Source organism: Cavia porcellus, unplaced genomic scaffold, assembly GCF_034190915.1.
Source record: "Cavia porcellus strain 051 isolate PalLab524CR breed Dunkin Hartley unplaced genomic scaffold, mCavPor4.1 scaffold_13, whole genome shotgun sequence".
Lineage (NCBI taxonomy): Eukaryota > Metazoa > Chordata > Mammalia > Rodentia > Caviidae > Cavia > Cavia porcellus.
In genome coordinates, this window is record NW_026947496.1 from 32,192,793 (window position 1) to 32,210,477 (window position 17,685).

The 17,685-nt window shown below is 37.6% G+C and overlaps 1 protein-coding gene across 3 annotated transcripts in view; it reads left to right on the forward strand.

Moving 5' to 3' along the window:
* Positions 1-17,685, forward strand: part of Disc1 (DISC1 scaffold protein) — a 326,935-nt gene that overhangs the window by 110,791 nt on the left and 198,459 nt on the right. Inside the window, exon 8 of one of the 3 annotated variants that reach the window (XM_063260045.1) lies at positions 2,001-4,513. The exons of the other annotated variants lie outside the window; for them this stretch is intronic. Within the exon in view, the coding sequence (XP_063116115.1) occupies positions 2,001-2,600 (600 nt within the window). The 3' untranslated portion in view covers positions 2,601-4,513. Of the gene's footprint in view, positions 1-2,000; positions 4,514-17,685 lie in introns of those variants that run through there. 3 annotated transcript variants of the gene reach the window in all.

Below are 17,685 nucleotides of genomic sequence, written 5' to 3' on the forward strand. Positions count from 1 at the left end.
AAAATATTTACAGTGGCACATGTGGTTTATGGAAGGTTGTGTAAAAAAGGCAAGACAAAAATGCTGATATAGTGATAGAAATGTTTTAAAAGATATTTTAAAAACTTTACCTCAATATTTTTCTCCGTTTGGACTTGTAATAGCACAGGATAAAATTCAAAAGGAAGAAGTTAGTCATTATTTGGGATATATTCTTACTAGACAAAAGGTGATTCCACAAAAAATGTCTATTAGGAGAGATAAGTTATCCACTTTAAATGATTTTCAAAAATTATTAGGGGATATTAATTGGCTTCGTCCCACACTAGGTATCCCTACCCATGCATTACAACATTTGTTTGCTACTCTACAGGGCTCTTCAGATCCATCCAGCCCTCGTTCTTTAACAACAAAAGCCGAGCAAGAATTACAGTTTGTAGAACAACGAATTAAGGATGCATTTTTAATTAGGATTGATCCTAAATTGCCTCTAACTTTATATATTATTAATACTTTTCAATATCCCTCTGCAGTTTTAGGTCAAAATGCTATGCCAGTAGAATGGGTATTCACTAAAACTAAGCAATCTAAAAATGTTATGCCTTATATTGACATGGTTACAGCTTTAATTATGAATGGTAGAGCTCGTTCTATAACTTTGATAGGAGAAGATATAAACAATATAGTTATCCCTTTAACTAAAGAACAATGGGAATATTTGTTGTCAATTACTGAAACCTTACAAATTGCTTTAGCAGATTTCATGGAAACTTTTTCATATCATTTTCCTAAAAATAAATTATGGGATTTTTTTAGACGTCAACAATTTGTGGTTAATACCTTATTAGCTATACAGCCAATTCCACAAGCTTTGACTATATTTACAGATGGATCTAAAAATAAAGCTACATATTGGACTCAAAAATCTTACTGGGTACGTCAGACAAATTTTAACTCTGTACAACAAAATGAACTTTTTGCTATATTACAAGTGTTTTTAGATTTTCATAACCAACCTATTAATATTATAGCCGATTCGGCCTATTCTGTTGGAGTAGTGACAAATATCTATTCAGCTGTGTTATATTCTAATAAGCCTGCTTTATTGTCTTTATTTCAAAATTTACAAATACATGTTCAAAAAAGAAATCATTCTTATTTTATTACTCATTTACGTTCTCATTCTCAGTTACCCAGACCATTAGTATCAGGTAACAATGCAATAGATTCCTTAGTTATGTTCACCACACCCGTTAAAAAACATCAATTTAATCATGCAAATACAAGACATTTGCATCTTAAATATAAGATACCTTTTACAAAAGCTAAACAGATTATAAAAGCCTGCCCTATTTATAGACCATTACATTTAAGAATTATTCCCACAGGTGTCAACCCTCGAGGAACTCAACCTAATAAATTATGGCAAATGGATATTACACATATACCTTCTTTTGGTCGGCTTTCTTATATACATGTAGTTATTGATACCTATTCTTCATTTCTATGGGCTACTGCTCAACAGGGAAAATCCACTAAAAATGTTATTGTACATTTATTAGAGACTTTTACAGTTATGGAAATTCCTTCTAAAATCAAAACAGATAATAGACCTGCTTATACTAGCAGAACATTTAAACAATTTTGTGATCTCCATAATATTATTCATATTACAGGGATTAAATATAACCCCCAGGGTCAAGCTATTGTTAAAAGAGCACATGACACTCTTAAGTTGCAAATTAAAAAATTAAAAAGGAGGAGTCAGGAGGATATTCAGATACCAATACTGTTTAAATTGCAAAACAGTCCAAAAACATTACTGCATCAAGCATTGTTTATTTTAAATTTTCTCAATTTACCACAAGGTGAAATATTAACAAGAGCTGAAAAACATTTTGAACAGCAACAACAGCCTTTTGTGATTAATGAACCTATTTGGACTAAAACAGCTCCAGAGGCTGAATGGGAGAGGGGCACATTGCTCTATAGGGGGAAAGGTTTTGGTTATATCTCCACAGAAAATGGAATTCAGCAGTGGGTCCCTGGACGATGGATCAGGACCCGCGTCTCCAGATCCTGTTCACCAGCCCCGGAGACAACTCCCCAAGGAACCGGAACCGTGCCTTCAGAAGCGAGCGCAAAACCAGCTAGAGGCTGAGGATGCTGAGCTTGTTCCTATCGCAGCCATGGCCAGATTAAAGCTAAGAAAATCCCGCCGCTCACAGCGACCAAATTTAAATCCCCTCCCTACATGGGGACAATTAAAGAAATTGACCATAGAAGGGCAACGGCTTGTCCTTCAAGCAGGAAAGCCTTTAAACCCCGAAAACTTGTTTTTAGCTTTATGTGCCTTGCTCACCGTTGCGTCGGGGACTGAGGTACCTCCGCATTCGTACTGGGCATATATTCCAAACCCCCCTTTATTAGAACCTGTAAAATGGGGAACTAGTGATATTTTACTTTATACCACACCTAGAGAAATTTTGTCAGCACCGTGGGCTGATTTAACCCCCCACAATCAAGATGATGGGACACTATTCAATTTTACTTATTATGGTAATCAAAGGCCTATTTGCATTGGGGAACCGCCTTGCATCCCTCTGGGATGGCAGTATTAGATTCAACATGGAATAAAAGCAGGCAACAAAAGGACAAGGCTTCAAGCCTTGGCTGCTCAAACCTTTAATGTTACCTGGAAAAATTTAACAACACCTGATACAAATACATTTCCTGTATGCCCTGAATTCACTTATAAAAATATTTCTTATAATCCCATAATTTGGCAACTATGTATGGGAAAATTTGCTAAAAATATTGATGGGTATATTATTTGGGGACCATTTGGAAAATTCGTTAATGGATGTGCTGAATGGAATGAGACAAGATGCAATCTCTCTGTTGTGTATAGTCTTCCAGATCCAAAAAAAATAACTGACGGAGCTCCTATATTTCAACAAAAGACGGCTCTCTTGTGGTGGGGAGATGGTGGAATCGCTAACCCTGCTGTTGCAGCCGAAGAATACCCTCATCACCTTCAAAATCATATTTGGAAGATCCCAGCCGCTATGCAACCTGTAACCTTATACAATGTTTCATATTCAGGGACTAGTCGATCTATATCTACTACTTATAATTTTACTAGGTTTAAAATGTATAATATTACTGTTTGTGCACCTCTACCTTATGTCTTTTTAGTGGAAACTTTTAATTTTACACATTTTTCTTGTACTTGTTTAAATTGTCAATTGTTTACATGCTTAAATAGCACACTAAATTTCACTAAGCCTTATACAGTTATGCTGTTACAACAAAAAACTCATATTTGGTTGCCTGTATATTTAACTCGACCTTGGTCTCAAGACCCGGTAATTTCTGTTACTACTAAATTTTTTAAACATCTGTTAAAACGTACAAAAAGATTTATTAAAATAGTGGTTGCTGTACTGTTAAGTCTGATAACTATAGCCTCTCTAGCAGCAGTCTCAGGAGTAGCTTTACATACCTCTTTGCAAAAAAAACATGTTGTAAAATTATGGCATAAAAATTCTCATGAACTTTGGTTAACTCAGTGGCAAATAAACGCCAAACTACAACAACAAATAGACCTCCTTAAACAAACAGTTAAATAGATGGGTAAAAAAATATTGGCTCTTCAGCATCAAGTGTTTTTAAAATGTGATTGGAATTCAACTACTTTCTGTATAACCCAACGACCTTATAATCAGACAAAACATAAATGGGAAATGATTAGAATGTATTTAAATGGAAACACCTCTGCCCAGAAAAAAATAAAATCTTTGCATAATCAAATTGACAAGGATTTTGCAAAGCAAAATGATGATAAATCTCTAGCACAATTCGCGCAATTGCTTGCTCAATCTTTAAAAGGATTAGATTCCAAAAGAATCTGGCAGAGCATTACCCACACTTTTAGTGGCATGGGACTTAGTTTAATTATAGTTCTCATTGCCATAGTTCTTGTATATTTTTACTGCATAAGACAAAATGCTATTAATAACCTGATCTTATGAAAATTGTTGTTAAAAAATAAAAAGGAAGGAAGTGTGGGGGATGAGGTGTCACTTTGTAGGCCCAACCCCCTCTAACCTGCAATTTACAATAGCCGCCCTGGTATGCGAGAAGGAGGTAGAACGGGAATGCCTGTTCTCAGTGAGCCCTCACCCTCTGGAATCCATACTGTGAGCTGGCTTTGTTTTGCAGAAGTCTTGAGGAAGTGGCTGGCCACCCTTTGTGACACTAACAGCAGACAAATTAACAACATTCTTGAGCTAATGAATTTCTTCCTGGGCTAGAGAAGTTGTGAGAACTGGTTGTGATTATTTACTTCACTTAGATAGTTTTAGAATAAACATTGTAGTCTGTCACGTTGTAGCTTGCCACAAAGAATGCCTTTTCACTACTTAATTATCTGGGCTCTGTGAATTGATCGGGTTTACTATATATAAATCCTAAAATAAAGATTGTGCGTACAGTGCAGTGCAGTGCAGTGTAACGCGGTGCAGACAGCAAAGGTGTCTCTCCTGTCTTTCTTTTCCAAGCGCTGTACCCCCCGTGTCCCGACAAGGCGTGCGTGTTTACCTTGCCCAGAGTTCAGAATGCTCTAGACACTCACGACACAGGATGACCAATGAAGTGAGCAGATTTGCTTTAAGTTTTCCCAGCCCCCATGTTCTGCCTCCCAGAAACAATGGAGCCAAATGACCATGGAGCAAAACTTCTGAAACTCTGGGCTAAAATACATCTTCTCTTCAAGATGTTTTTTTCCCCAGGAGTTTTGGTACAACTGGAAAGCCGACTAATGCAGCTTCCCCTTGGAGCAGTAAGACATGGCTTTTCCGTAAGGGATTGCAGCATGCGTTCACTGAAGCAGAGTGTTTGCAAGATGCCAGTGTGGAGTCTGTGGCTCAACAAACTAGAGAGATTGCTTGATTTTTAACTAATCATCCATAATCCTGTTAGCTCAACTTTTGCTATGGAGTATTGGCTGTCTTTTAGACAATGCTGACTTAGGGATGTGTCTTGTGGGAACCCTAGTCAGTTGAGAATAGTTTCTCCTGAAATCAGGAGAGAGATTCGGATGAACTGGGAAGTAGGGAAATCTTAAAGTCTTAAGAAGACAGGTTTCAGACATCAGTGTTGCTAAAAACACCCCAATGAAACAGAGCATTCTGCCTTGTGACTGTTACTGTGCTTATCCATGGAGATTTTCAGAGTCTAGCTGCATATTCTGAGTGCTATCTGGACAAGAGCTGCTTCTGACTTCCTCAGCATGGAGTGTGTACGTGTGTTTTTTTCCTGGATGAACCGCATGCAAGCTTGGAGAGAAAATCCTGTTAGTGCTTGCATTCAGTGTGACACTGGGGAAGATGTGCGTTTGCCTGAGACAAGCATTTCTTTCTTTCTTTTTCGTTTTGTTTTTTTCTCTTTTGGTACTGGAGATTGAACCCAGCCCTTAAGCTTGCTGAGCAGATGTTCTACCACTGAGCTACACTTCTATCTCTGAGGCCATCATTTCTGACCAGGGTCATTGGACGTCCACTACCTTAGAGAGGATTAGCAATAGAAGAGCCTGTTTTGGGATCAAGGAGCCCCAAATGCCTTTTGTTTGGGTGATGATAAAGACCAAAATGGCAGTTTCAGCTTTCTCTGTCTGTTTTGGATTGCATAACTTAACAGGAGGCGAGACAGCATAGTTGTGCTTGAGTAGAGCCAACAAAAGTGGTTTTCTTCCCACAGACAAAAGGAAAGCAATTTTTAAGCTCCGGGAGGATCAGGAGCTCCACAGCAAGGAGAATGACAAAGCAGGATGTGGAAGAGAACAGGAGTCACTTAGTAGAGAGGATTTATAAGTTGGATTTCTCTCATCCTTGGATTCCAGCCCTTTGGATCTAAAACAAATTAGTTGTTTCCTTCTGCAAGCCTTTGCCACTGTGTAGGACAGAAAAAGGCAGCCTTTGCCTGGTGAGCTTTGTTGTGCTCCTGGATTAGGCCCATCCTTCCTGTTCTGTCCCAGGCTCTCTCCCATTCCTGGTGATAGGAGCGGGATGTGGCTGTGAGGAGGGAGAAAGAGAGATGAAGGGAACACAGGGAGAAAGTGATGGTTTCTGAGGTTTCCTGAGGGCCACGTCTGTGCATGTGGATGTGGGGTCTGTCTGTTACTTGGCATAAATTGAGGGTGTGATCTCTCTCTACTGCTGTTAGCCCAGTCTCCCCTGGATGTGTTATGGTCTCCTCAGACACCAAGGAAGGTGGCCTGTGACCTTGTCTAGGATGCCTGTGGCTCTCTGTAAAAGGAAGCAGGAAGATTGCAGTCATCACAGTGGGGTGGGAATATGGAGGCCCAGAGGGTGCTTTTTGATGATCTTTGGTGTTGGCTGACTTGTATTAGTCTGTGGTTGAGTTTCTTGTTCCTCAACTCCTGGGGCATCTCTTGCTTCATGTTAAATGTGTCCTGGCAGCTGATAGATGAATGCTCTCTGGCTGCACATTTGGAAAGCATGTCCTATCTTTTTACAGACCATTGACACGAACTGTGAAACCACCTCCATCTCTGGTAACATGAGGTGGGAGTCTGGGATCCTGGTGTATGGCTGAGCAGTGAAGCATATACAGGGGAGCCAGGCACAGTGCGCCTACCTCATTAACCAAAGTTTATGGGCTCCCTCGCAATGGGATGGACTATATAGGCACTGCAGGTGTCCTAAGGACACAGACTTCAGCTCACAGCATGTAGTTCCAGCTGGTGTCAGGGCTTCACAAGTGAGATTGGATAGAATTAGGCAGCTCACAATTGACTGGAAGAAAATCAATGTTTCACTTTGTCCTCAGAGATCTTATTAGAGTGAGAGGATGCAGCAAGCCAGCACACCCTGAATGTCAAGCACACCCTGGATCTAGGAAGCCGGGCAGAGGCTTAAAGGAGGATGCAGCTGTGGGGGCAACTCTGTGCACCACGTGGTGTCCTGTTAAAGCATGCAGGGATGGTAGGAGGTGACGCCTGCCAAGGGGGGTGACACAGAGATTGCAGGAAGCACAGCAGCCCGTGTACCATTTGGGCTGCTTCTCTAGGCCTGGTAATCTAGGTTGGCTAACATCTGTTCTGAGCTGGATCCTCTTCTCATCTCTGCTTCTGCTGTCGCCCTACATGGTTTGTCAAACATATGACTTCACAGGCTTGAGAATTTTCAAAGTCATCTGGAGAAGAGGAGAGCTCACACTGTCCCAGCCAGCATTGGAGAAAATTCCTATTTTTCTTTCCTGTCTTCCTTCTTTATTTTATTTGGCGGACACTTTGCTTTTCCCAGACATTCACGAGGCAGGTTACATTTTCCCAGAAAGAAGATGTAGAGAGAAGCTTGTGTGTGAGTGAGTAGGACAGGTGCCCTCAGGGTCAGGCTGCAGTGTGGGGGCCCTCCGGCTCTCCCAACTCCTGTACTCATCCTGTCTGTCCTTAGATTAATAATAATAATCATATGCTAATTTTAATGTCTATTGCTTACAACACATTTGTTTTTTTAAATAATTAGTCACATTAATTATACAAATTAATGAGGTTCCTTGTGATATTCCGTACAAGCATACAGTATACAATGATCACATCCATCTACCTTCAGCCCACAACTCCTATCTCCGTATTCCCCCAACTCCAGTACCCTTATCAGTACCTACTAATCCCTCTTTTACTTTCAGATCATTTTTTTAAAAATCCTATATAGTGGTACCTTGGCTCACAAACTCAATTCTCTCCATGATTCTGGTTACAAACCAAACTGGATGAGAACCAAATCAAATTTCCCCAAAAGGTGGACCTTCAGCCTAACCACTGAATTTGATTCAGTTCTTGCCCAACTCAGTTTGCGATCAGAATCACAGAAAGAATAAAGTTCATGAACTGAGCTGCCACTATATTTGAAAGAGAACATTTAACTCTTGTCTTTTTCTGTGTTGGCTTGTTTCACTTAGCATGTCTTCTATTTCCATACATTTTCCTGCAAATGACAGGATTTTATTCTTTGTGACTGAGTAGTACTCCATTGTGTATGTGTATTGTACTTTCTTTGCCCACTCATCTGTTGATGGGCAACCTGGCTGGATCCATATCTTATGTACTGATATGAGGATGCAGGCATCTCTTCTGTACACTCACTTCATTTCCTTTGGGTGTATTTCCAGGAGTGGGATGGCTGGATCATGTACATATTTTACTTTAGTTTTCTGAGGAATCTCCAGACTATTTTCCGTAGTGTCTCTACTACTGTACATTACCACTGAGGGTGTATTTTTCTCCATATCCTCACCAACATGTTTTTGATCATGGCCATTTTGATAGGGATCAAGTAGAATTTCATTGTAGTTCTGATTTGTATTTCCCTGGTGGTTTGTGATACTGAACATTTCTCATATATTTATTGGCTATTGGTACCTCTTTTGGGAAATGTCTCAAAAATGTTCACTTTTGCATAAAATAACCTTAAAAAGAATATTGAGCAATATATTGGTTTATGTCCACTTTTTGAGGCTGCTGAGGGACCCTATTCATGCAGCACTAAGTGTCCTGATATCTTTGGGAGTGTTTTGACATGGAGGGAGAAAGTGAACACTGCTGGTCTAGGAGAGAGCAGAGCTCACATTAAGGGCTTAGTTAAGCAATCATGCCTTGACCTGGTATGATGACAAAATGAAACATGGATGAAATATGTATTTTTTAGTTATAAGGGGCACTGGAAAGGTCAAAACCCAGTCAGGACTAAGACCATAGGCATAGGGTCCTTGGTCTTTATCAGGTGCACAGCTTCACTGGAGATGTGCTGGTGGACTGCAGGAAGTGGTGTGGATAAAGGCTTATGAATTGAGGAACAATGTAGTTTTGGAAAAGCACACAGGAGCAGATCATGGTTAACTAGCGATCTGATTGTCTGCTAACTGTGACTACTGAGCAAGGAATTTGGATGAGTCAAGTCTGTATGTTATCTTTCTTAGAGTTGGCAGAAATTCACAGACTTTGCTAGTCTCAGTTCTGACCATTGGTGTAAAGATTAACCTATCTGTAAGCCAGCCGTGGGTCTCGCCACAAGTCATATAGGCCCAGGAAAGACTCTCAATTTATTTTTTGTTTCAATTTATTAATGTTAATCACTGCACCACATCAAGGTGGTCCTCAGCAGTAAACAGGATGGTGACTGAGCAAGACCTTCAGCAATTTTCTCTTTACACAAGCTTGAATTTCAACGGCTACTCACATGAAACTACCTTGATGAGAGCTAAAGACACAGATGAGTCTGTGTCTGGCTTTAGCATACTAATAAGAAAAGGAGTGTTGAAGAATGAAAGGGAAAATTTGCCTGTGTCATTTATCCCCTAGATTCAACCTCTGAAGCTTGGAGCAAGAATTGAATCCACAGCTGGGCACAGTGGCACATGCCTGTAATCCCAGCACTTGGGAGACTGAGGCAAAAGGATAGTTGCAAGTTCAAAACCAGCCTGAGTTATAAAGTGAGCTCAAGGCTAGGCTGAATAGCATAGTGGGACCCTATCTCAAAAAGCCCCCCTGCCTCCCCCCCCCCAAATTGAATCCAGGTCTTAGTTTGTAACCTCTTACTAAACTTGTCACAGTGAAATCTTGTTCCAAGCACAGCCCCAGGTCCCTTGGCCTTGGTCCTGTACTTATGGATGGAGGAGCATGTAGACCAGAGTTAGCCTGGCAGCCTAGGACCACCTCTACCACCCCTCTCCTGATCTCAGGAGTGATAGATAACAGGTTCGTAAGCTTAGGACTTTTGCCTTGGAAGCGCAGTGCTGGGCTGGTGAAACCCAACTATGAGTAGATGTGGTCCTCTATCCTCAGGGAGTTCCTGTGGATGGAGGCCCTGGACTTGATGAGATACCTGGTAGTGACTGGCGGTCCAGTGGGATGTACTCACATTCTGGTCATCACCACCTGTGGTGAATGGTTGGTTCTGGACTTGAGCACTCCATAGGAGCAGACAGGCCATAGCTGTATGGCGTCTAGCCTGTCACCTTACTGGTCTTACCAGGCAAGTGGCTCTACCAGATTGCAACCTTGGTGGCCCTATATCTGCCGGCACCAGTCCTCTCCAACCACAAGCAGCAGAGAAAGTCATTTTTTGTGGGATGAAGAGGAATGTAGGAACCTCAGGCCAGTCCTGCAGTGAGGCCTAGTGCAGAACAAATTCCTGGTAATTGTAGGTGAAGTGTCTAGGTTCACTTAGCTCTAAGTGGTAGAGTTTCTGGGGAAGGTACTCTTAGGCACTCCCCAGTCTCCCCAGAATAACTCACTGCCTGAAAATTTGGGACAAACATGAGCTTGGAGTGCCTACTAACACTGAAATGACAACATCATTACCTTACAGTGGGGCAAATCTGAACATAAGGCACCAGATAGCCTTATTAACAAATGCTGCTCAAAAATCTTGCTATCCACATATAGAAGATTGAATCTACACCCAGTGTATTAACTATATTATTCTTTTATTAATTTTTTTGTGAAATTTTGTTTTACTTTTTCATAAAATACTAATAAAGAAATCAGATAATAACAAGTGCTGACAAGGCTGAGAAAAAAAGGATCCTCTGTGTTGTTAGTGTAAACTGGTACAACCACTATGGAAATCAGTGTGTGGCTTCCTCAAAAAACTAAAACTAGAAATTCCATTTGACCCAGCTATTCCTCATCTATGAATCTTCCCAAAAAAGTTAAAGACCTCATACCACAGTAATACATGGATACCTATATCTATAGCAGCACGGTCCATAACAGCTAAATTTTGGAAGCAACCTATATATCTATCAAAAGATGAATGAGTAAGGAAAGCATGATAGTTATATGCAATGGAATAATACTCTGCCTTAAAAAGGATAAATTTGAGTCATTTGTAGGAAAATACATACACCCTGAAACCATTATGTCAAGTAAAGCATGTTAGACATATGAGCTTAAATATTGCATGGTTTTTCGTAAAATAAAAGACAGATACAGCAATAGGAAGTAGGAAGATAGATCTTTTGCAAAAGGCAAGTGGACCAAAAGATGGAGGGAAGAAGAAGGAAGGGAGTGAAAAAGGAATAGAGATGTGTTATATACATCATATCAACTCACCACAAGAAATGCAAATGTTATATAATGCAAATGTGTACTAATGAAAAATAGATTGGAAAAAGATTTTTTATAAGCTTCATGGCAAAGGCAGAGCAAAACCTGTAATAGGTACACCAAAAATCATAAGAAAACACACTATCAGTAAAAATCACTTAACCATAAAGAGGGCAAAAGAAAGTAAAGAGCTACAGTAAAAGTAGAAAAAGATAACAAAGTGGTAATAATAAAGCCTTATCTACCCCACAACTAAACATCACATATAAACAGACTAAAATTTCCAATTAAAAGACATAGAGTGACTGAATGAATAAAAACAGGAGCAAACTGTGTGCTGTTTACAAGAAACTGATAAAAGCTAAAGAACATGCAATAGATTGAACAACAGATTGAATAGAAGAACAACAATAGATTGAAAATGGATGGAGGGAAACAGATATTCCATTCAAATGGAGTCTAAAAGAAAACAGGGGTAAACATACTTGAATAAGATGAGATAGATTTTAAGTCAAAAGTTATGAAAAGAGACAAGAAATGTCACCATATAATTATAAAGAGGTCAATTTAGCAAGAGAAAATAATAATTCTAAATGTATATATACTCAATATGAGTATACCCATGTGTATTAACAAGTAACCCATCTGTTAGCAAGTATTAACAGATCTAAAGGGACAGACAGATTCAAATACAATAATATCTGGGAACTTTAACACTTCATTTTCAGCTACAGATCACCAAGACAGAAATGAAAGATGGTAAAGTTAACTGGGTCCTGTACTTCACAGATCTAGTGAACAGTGTATCCAACAGCTGCTGAATATATAGTCTTCTCATCAGCACAAGAGATATTCTACAGCATAGATCATATTCAAGGCCACAAAACAAGTCTGAAATAATTACACAGAAAAAAAGTCATATCAAGTATCTTTTCAAACCACTACAATGCAATAAAACTAGAAATTCACAATAAGAAATGCTTTGGAAATTATACAAATACATGGACATTAAAAATTTTACTCTGGAACAGCCAACAGATCAGTGAAGAAACAGAAGACAGTTTAAGTTTCTAGATTTTGGGATTTTATGAATGAAAATAACCTATTTAAGAAAAGTGATAATCAATTCCTTGGAGGGCAAACAGGTTCCCTGCAGTGTTCCCAGGCAGCCCGTGGCTGTGCACCAACCACGGTGCTCTCCTCCACCCCTTTCTGAAGGTGGTCACTGGGGCTGGAGCTGGACCAGACATGTTCTGCCATGACTGCTCAGAGTTTGGCTCTGCCCTGCCACACTGTTCCTCATTTTTCTAGAAGTCATCATTTTAGGCCACAAGGAAAGTTTACCAATCTTTGACCTGGAAAAGAAGGAAAGAGAACAGAAGGAGAGAGGTAAAACCATCCCATCTATAGGTGACTGTGATGGTGGCCACCAGGAAATGGAATTTCCAAATCAGGACATGTTTCTGATTTCATTGAATAAATTAGAGTGACTCAAGAGAAAAGTCTGCTTTCACATATTTAAAGAAAAAAAGACTTTATTTTTGCAACAGTAAAAGGATGATGATTATTTCAAACATAGGACAAGGCACTGTCAGAAGTAGATACGTAATTTTAACATTGCATTTTAATATTTAACAATTTCCTTATGCGTTGTTTTCTTCCAGGAATTTGGAGCATGACCCATAGTTTTTATTACTTAGATGACTTTTTGGAGGCTTTTAATTTGTAGGCTTCCATTCTTTTATAGTTTATGAATCATATTAATTATCTTCAGCTGGAGACCATAGATTGTCAGAGAAGATTGTAATGAGTTCCAGTGTTGCAGTTGGAAGTCAGCTTTTGCTTGAATGAACAGGGCTATTTTATTTTTTAAAATTAAAAAAAAAATTTAAGCATGTAGTTACTTTGTGCACCTTAGTTGCTATAAACTCAGCCTGTCCTCCAAACCAGCCCATTGCTTAAGGGGCAGGGCGGGGTTTGATTGTCAGCCTGCACGCTAATAGGCTCATGGGAGGTGCTGACTTTTCTCTTCCTGGAAGCTGCGTGCCTTGTATGACTTACCAGAAAGGTTGACTAGTTGGCTTCTTGTTGAATCCTTCCAGTCCCAGCATGGTGCTAATTTTTTTCAGGCTATTTTAAAAGCTGTGGGTATACATGTGTCACTACAGTATAACTTCTTAACTCTTTTGGAAATATACCCAGAAGAAGTATAGCTGTGTCAAACGGAATTTCTATTTTTAGCCTTTTAAAAAACATTTAAAATGACAAAGGAATAAAAGCAATGATACAGAATTTCAAAACAAAATGATAGCAACAATGGTTGATATATTGCATATTTTTATCTTCAAAGTAATTGCTCAGATTACAAGATATAGGTATGAAAAAATGATCAATGAAAGCACAAACCATTCTTTTTGATGGACTAATAGAGATTAGTAGTATAATTGTCTATCATATACATATATATATATATATATAATTTTTACCTTTCATTTTAAAATGTTTTTATTTTAGAGAGTCTAAAAACAAAACCATAAAAGCAATACAAAATTTTAAAACAACATGATAGTAAATTAACATTGATTGTTATATTGCATATTGCTATCTTCAGAATAGTTGCTCAGATTATCAGATGTAGGCATTAAAATTGATCTAACAATGTAAGCACTATTCCTTTCAATAAACTAATAGAATTAGTAGTACAACTATCTTAGTTATCAATATATATATATATATATATATATATATATATATATATTCAGTTTCTTAGACTAGGGCGACAATATAGTGTTTCAACAGGCAAGTGTGCTTTATTTCACTTATGGGTATAGTCTCTAGTTGCATCTATTTGCCTGTAAAAGCCTTGAGTTTATATTTCTTTATAGCTGAGTAGTACTCAATTGTATACCACATCTTCTTTTATACATTTCTTGGTTGATGGACATTTGGGCTGTTCCCAAGATTTAGATATTACAAATTATGTTGCTATACACATGGTTGCACATATATTGCTGTGGTATGATGTTTTGAATTTTTCTGGAAAAATATGCAGAAGAGGAATAGCTTGGTTGAATGGGACCTCTAATCCTAGTTTTCTGAGGAATCTCCTTATTGATTTCCACAGTAGTTGCACCAGACTACACTCTAACCAATGATGGAGAAGCACTGCTCTTTCCCCACAGCAGCATTTGTTATTGGTTGATTTCTTGATGATAGCCACTGTTTCCGTAGAGGTGGAATCTCATTGTTGTTTTAATTTGCATTTCTTGGATGACCAGTGATGATGAACGTTTTTTCTTACGTTTAACTGCCATTTGTATTTTTTCATCTGAGAAGTGCATATTTATCTTAGCTGCCCATTTTTGGATTGGGTCTTTGAATATGAGAGGCTTGATTTTTTTTCAATTCTTTATATGTTCTAAATAGGTGTCCTTTGTCTGAGGGACACATGGCTAATTTTGTACCCAGTTTGTGAGTTTTATTTTCACTCTGTTGGTGATTTATTTAGATGTGAAAAACTTTTTAGCAAGGTGAGATCCCAGTTGTTGATTCATTGAAGTATTTTCCTTACAGTTTGGGTTTTGTTCATGAACTCTCTACCTACCCATATGTCTTCAAGATTTCTACCTACCTTGTCTGCCATTAGATTTAGTGTTTCTGTTTTAATCTTTAGATCCTTGATCCATTTTGACTTTAGTGTAGTGCATGATGATAGTTATGTGTCTAGTTTTAGTCTTCAGCATGTGGAAAGCCAGATTTTTCTAGCATCATTTATTAAAGAGGCTATCTTTCTTCCAGTGAACATGTTAGGCTCCTTTGTTGTTTTTAATCTTTTTTGTTTTTTTAAATAATAAGGTGACTAAATATGTTGTTAGTTGAGTCTGCATCTTCTATTTTGTTCCTTTGATCCTCAGGTCTATTTTCCTACCACTACCATGCTGATTTTATCACAGTAACTTTATAGTATAATTTCAAGCCAGAGATTGTGATGCCTCCAACCTTGTCTTTGTTGATCAGGTCTGCTTTTGGTATTCTAGGTCTCTTCTGTTTCCAGATGAATGTCAGGAATATTTCCCCTAGATCGGTGAGGTATGCTAACAGTATTTTGATTGAGGTTACATTAAATCTGTGTAACAATTTTGTGAGTATGGCCATTTTTACATTGCTGGTTCTTCTGAACTGTAAGCAAAGAATATTTTTTATTTTCTGATATAGTCTTTTATTTCTTTTTCCAGAGTGTTGTAATTTTCAATGTTTAGATCTTTCATTTCATTTGTTAGATTGATTCCTAAGTATTTCATTTTTTTGGATGATATTGTGAAGAGTGTGGTTTCCCTAATTTCTCTCTTAGTGAATTTGTTGTACAGAAATATATTCATTTTTGAGTACTGACTTTGTATCCAGCTACCTTACTGAATTTGGTTATTAGTTCTAGAAATTTTTGATGGCATTTTTGGGGTCTTCTATGTAGAATATCGTGTCATCTGCAAATCATGGTAGTTTGATATCTTCCTTTCTTGTCCTTATTCCTTTTATTTCTCTCTCTGGTCTAATTTTTTTGGCTAATATTTCCAGCACTATATTGAATAGGAGTGATTATAGTGGACATCCTTGTCTTGTTCCTGATTTTAAAGTGAAAGTTTTCAATTTTCATCCATTTAGTATGACGTTGATGGCTTGTCGTAGATGGCTTTTATCAGATTGAGGTAAAGACCATCTATTCTCATTTTGTGTAGGTTTTTTAAAAAAATCATGAATGAGTGTTGGACTTTTATCAAAACATTTTTCTGCATCTCTTGAGATGATCTTGTGATCTTTGACTTTGGCCCTGTTGATATGATGTATCACATTTATTGAATTGCATATGTTGGACCATTCCTGGGATGAATCTCACTCAGTCATGGGTATAATTTTCTTAATGATTTTATGCATTCTGTTTGCTAGTATTTTATTGATGATTTTTACACCTGGGTTTATTAGTGAGATTGGCACGTGGTTCTCTTTTTGGTAGATTCTTTCCCTGGTTTTGGTATCAGGGCAATATTGCCTCTAGGAATGAGTTGGGGAGAATTACTTCCCTTTCAATTTCGTTAAAGCGTTTGAGAAGTAGTGGTATTAAGTCTCCAAATTTCTTGTAGAGTTCAGCAGTGAATCCATCAGGACCTGGACTTTTCTTTTTTGGTAAGCTTTTAATTACAGTTTCAATGTCTTGAACTGATACTGGATTATTCAGAATATTTATATCTTCTTGATGCAGCTTTGATAATTGCTATACTTCTAGGAATTTTCCATTTCTTCTGTGTTTTCCATCCTATGTCAGGAATGATTTCTGAAGTAGGTATTTATGATCTGAATTTCCATGGGCTCTATAGTGATTTAACTTTTTGTGTTCCTCATTGCATGAATTTAATTTTTCTTTCCTTTTTTGACAAGAATGGCTAGGGGTATATTGATTTTATTTATTCCTTCAAAGAACTAACTCTTCATTACTTCTTTGTATTATTTTGTTAGTTTCAACTGCCTTAATTTGGGTTCTGCTTTTTATAATTTTGTCACTTGTTTGGGCTTGATTTGCTCTTGTTTTTCTATTAGCTTGAATTGCAGCATTAAGTTGTTTGTTTATGCTCATTCTGTTTTCCTGATGTGAGAATTCACCACTAAAAATTTTCCTTTGAGAACCATTTTCATTGCTTCCCACAGCTTCCTGTAAATTATATTTTCATTTTTATTTGATTGTAGATATAATTCAATTTATTCTTTAATTTTGTCTGTGACCTATTGGTTGTTCAGGAGAGTGTTTTTTAATTTTTATGTGTTTATGGAGTTTTTGAAATTTCTTTTGTCATTAATTTTCAATTCATCTTAATGTGGCCAGAAAATAAGCATGGAATAATTTCAGTTCTTTTGTATTTACTTAACCATTTTCTAGGAGCTTGTACATACTCTATTTTATAGAATGCCCTGTGTGCAGCTAAGAAGAATGTGTATTCTAATGTTGTTTGGTAGAACATTCTGTAAACGTCTATTAAGTCCATTTGTTCACATGTTTAATTTGGTTCTGCTGTTTTTTTTTTGCTAACTTAAAAGTCATCTGTCTCTTTATGAAAATTGAGTATTATGTTCTGCCATACAATTGTGTTGTTGTTTTTCTTTTTATTTTTCATGTCGATTAATATTTGCCTTATATGGCAAAATGCACATATTTTTGGTATATATGTGTGTGTGTGTGTGTGTGTGTGTGTGTGTGTGTGTGTGATTTTTATCTCTTCCTTTTGAATTTTTCCTCTAACAAATATGTAATGATCTTCTTTATATTTTTTGTTCATTTTGGTTTGAAGTTCACATTGTCTGCAAACAGAATAGCTACCTCTGTTTTTTCTGGGTTCCTGTTGCATGGAGTATTGTTTTCTATCCTTTGACTTTCACTCTATGAATTTCTTTTTGAGTTAAGTGTATTTCTTGTATACAACATATTTTTGGATCTTATTTCTTGATTGCCAATCTCTTTTCATTGGTGAATTGAGGCATTGGTGTTCATAGCTGATATGTCTTGGCTTATTTTGGCTTATCAT